Below are 2,977 nucleotides of genomic sequence, written 5' to 3'. Positions count from 1 at the left end.
GCTTGTTCACGGCGGTGAGATCGGCATTGTGTGTTGGTGAGGGTGAGGGTGAAGGGGTGGGAATAGAAGGGGAAGAGACAGAAATCGTTGATAGAGAGAGGGAGATAGTGAGCAGGAAAATTATATATGGAATTGGATTGGGCACTTAAGGGCATTTTTGATCAAAAAATATTTAATAAGCTGACACTCTCTTCAGTGAGTTTAAGAGAATTCATAAGAAGTGATGGTTATTATTTTTAAACGCTAAAATTGTTTTAATTATATATCTTTCTATTCTCTATGCAATTCTATATCCTCTGAGTTTGAACTTGGATTCCTCGAGGCTTTATCCCTTTTTCAGCTATTTCTCTGACACTCTTTTTCTTTCTTCTACTTTCTCTCTTTCTCTCTCTGAGTTTCAAACTAGTACCTTCTCCAGAAATTAAACTCTTTTTTCTTCTTTGGAACAAGCAAAAGCAATTCCTCTCTATTTCTTGTATTTATGCAAAATACTGAAATGCTGTACTTTTGACTGCTTTTGCGATTGTGTCTGATCAAACGCATCTCTCAATTTTCCATTGCTGTCAGAAAAGTTTACCTTCAGAGATGCAAGCCACCCAACTCATCATAGTCGCCTGAATATAACCATCAGCAACAGAATCGAACAGTTCCAGCCATCCAGGTCTTCAAGACTTGAATTTCCCTCCATCATCAACATCTTCGACTGAAGATGAACGAGTCTTTTACGCTTCTTTTATTATAATTATTTATTCCATATATGATGGTGTTAACGGTCAAGTACCTAAATATCACGTTTCCAGAGTTTTGGGTATTACGACATTTTAGAATTGGGAGACCAAATTATCAGTCGATCCAAAATACCCTGTACTTTCCCTAATCGAAGAAAACTTGCTTCTAATAAAGACTATGTAAAACTTTATATGGATATCAATATTTCCCATTTACGCATAAATTCATGGTGTAATCTGTAAAGGTGTATTTATACCAAGGCTGAGGTCTTCTTATACCCTATGAGTCTCTCAGACTAATATAACCCGAGGTTGTTTTCGGTAAATAAAAATATAAGCGGAGTTCAGAAATTGCAGATTTTGAGCATGATTCATTGGCAAGGCATCGACCGTACTGCAGGATGAAGATCTTGACCACATGGTCAGGAATTCTTTTATAGAATTTCTACTTTCTCATGCCAAACTTGCATTGCACCAAACGATATGGGACCTAAACTAAAGGGTGTAAATTGGGAAATGACTATTGACTTGGGCGCCAGCCCGCACCCCGCACCCCGCACCGGCAGAGTGACTGGCAGCCACCGTCTTCATTTAATGCCAAGCAAGTTGCCAACAATCCAATGTCAATTATCAACGGACAACAGCAGTTCATCTGTTCATGCCTCTTTTCCACGTTCCACCCCTATTATCTTCGCCGAGGCCCTCAATCAAACACTTTAACTGCGTCTTCGTCTTTTGACTCTTTTCTAGGGTTAGCTTTTCGTCCGAGGTTAGGGTTTCTCATTTTCGGCACCAGCAGCCGTCTGGCATGGCGATGGCGAACGACGCCGTTCTCCGGTCTTCTCTGCTTTTCTTGGGCGCGGTGGTGCTATTAGTCGGAGCCTTCACTTACTCATTCAAGAAGATGATAGTCACTTACTTCTCCGGTCTCTTCGCCATCGCCGGTCTGCTTCTCCCCGACTGGGAGTTCTTCGACCGCGATTTCTCTCAGTGGTTTTACCCAATGACCACCGAACAAGGAGACGCCAATTCTTCTCAGAGATCCAAATCGACCGGGTAAGTTTTCTCTATTACTCTTTTAGATCTGAAGTTCGCTATCCTTTTCGTTTCTGAACTCTTATAAATAGATCTAAAGGTTTGGTCTTGGTTCCATTACTTCTTCGTACTGTTCATTTTTCCTTCATTTTGTTTGTAGAGCCGTGATCATATAATGCTTGCTTAATTAAACACCATTAAAACAAACTACTTGAGGCTTACATAAAATGCGTCAACATAATTGCTCAGTTGGAGCTAGAGAGTTTCTAAGTTCTGTTTCTGCAAAGGGATCTTAAGAAGTGTAAATCTTTACTCCACGACCTCGTCCACTCATCCAATTGAAGATAGAGCTAATATCTTGTTTGAAAGCATTAGTGATCATTCCTGAATCCGGTTTGTTATTGTTTTGCAGGTTTAGAATCTACCCGTTGAGGATAATTTTGTACACAACAGTCTATGGCTTTGGTCTTTACAAATGGTGGATGTTTGTGTCCAACTAGTGAACTACCTGCTACCTCTCTCACTCAACACAAGATGCCATTCGATATATATGACATGTAACGCTTCCTCGTCTAGATTATAATTTCTGGACTTCCATCATATATTTGTGTCAAGAAATCTGTATCATTCTCAGCTAGTTTAAGATGAATTTCTTTGTTTTTTTCCTAAACAATGAACAAATTGCTTTATCGTTTTCAGTAACGAGAGGAAATACCATATTGCCACCAAGGCCCAAGTTCTGTCATTCTGTGTACTTCTGGGATGGTCAACAGACTCAACACTCAACAGATCATTTGATTGTTCTGAACTTTTGATTAGGGTTTTAGTCTTTTAGAAGTAACCAGGCAACTATTTACTATTACAAGTTGATTGATATAAAGTACAAGGTGATTTGGTTGCAAACTGGGGTTACCCACATGCCTTCCCATATAGAAAGCCAATAAGAAAAGAATAACCACCATTTATATAGTCGTCAAATCCAGAAGATGAAAAGCTCAGAGCCTTGTTGTGTTATGAAGTTTCATTTGTGCTTCCTATTATCTAAGGGGAACGACGATGGAGATGGCATACAATTCAACATACAAGTGATTCTACTTCTGTACCGGTAATTTGATAATCTAAAATTTAGATAAGTCGGCAATTGAACTAGGTAGGATGGGGTTTCTCCACAAATAATCTGATTTATATGGTGAACCTGTCCAGAAAATTACAGT

The 2,977-nt window shown here is 39.3% G+C and overlaps 1 protein-coding gene across 2 annotated transcripts; it reads left to right on the top strand.

Moving 5' to 3' along the window:
• Window positions 1-1,054: 1,054 nt before the first annotated feature.
• LOC104604897 (signal peptidase complex-like protein DTM1) lies at window positions 1,055-2,508 on the top strand. Of its 2 annotated transcripts, XR_002023090.2 has the most exons (3): window positions 1,055-1,784; window positions 2,176-2,320; window positions 2,463-2,508. XR_002023090.2 is itself a non-coding variant. In XM_010269467.3 (2 exons), exons 1-2 carry the CDS (start codon window positions 1,537-1,539, stop codon window positions 2,261-2,263), a joined length of 336 nt encoding a protein of 111 aa, XP_010267769.1. In that variant the 5' UTR covers window positions 1,059-1,536; the 3' UTR covers window positions 2,264-2,508. The 2 variants fall into 2 exon arrangements, 1 of the variants encoding a protein (XP_010267769.1); XM_010269467.3 differs by having other exon boundaries at window positions 1,059-1,784; window positions 2,176-2,508.
• Window positions 2,509-2,977: the final 469 nt, after the last annotated feature.

This window comes from Nelumbo nucifera, chromosome 5, assembly GCF_055504915.1.
Source record: "Nelumbo nucifera cultivar China Antique chromosome 5, China Antique-T2T, whole genome shotgun sequence".
NCBI lineage: Eukaryota > Viridiplantae > Streptophyta > Magnoliopsida > Proteales > Nelumbonaceae > Nelumbo > Nelumbo nucifera.
This window is presented reverse-complemented; position numbering and strand designations above follow the sequence as displayed.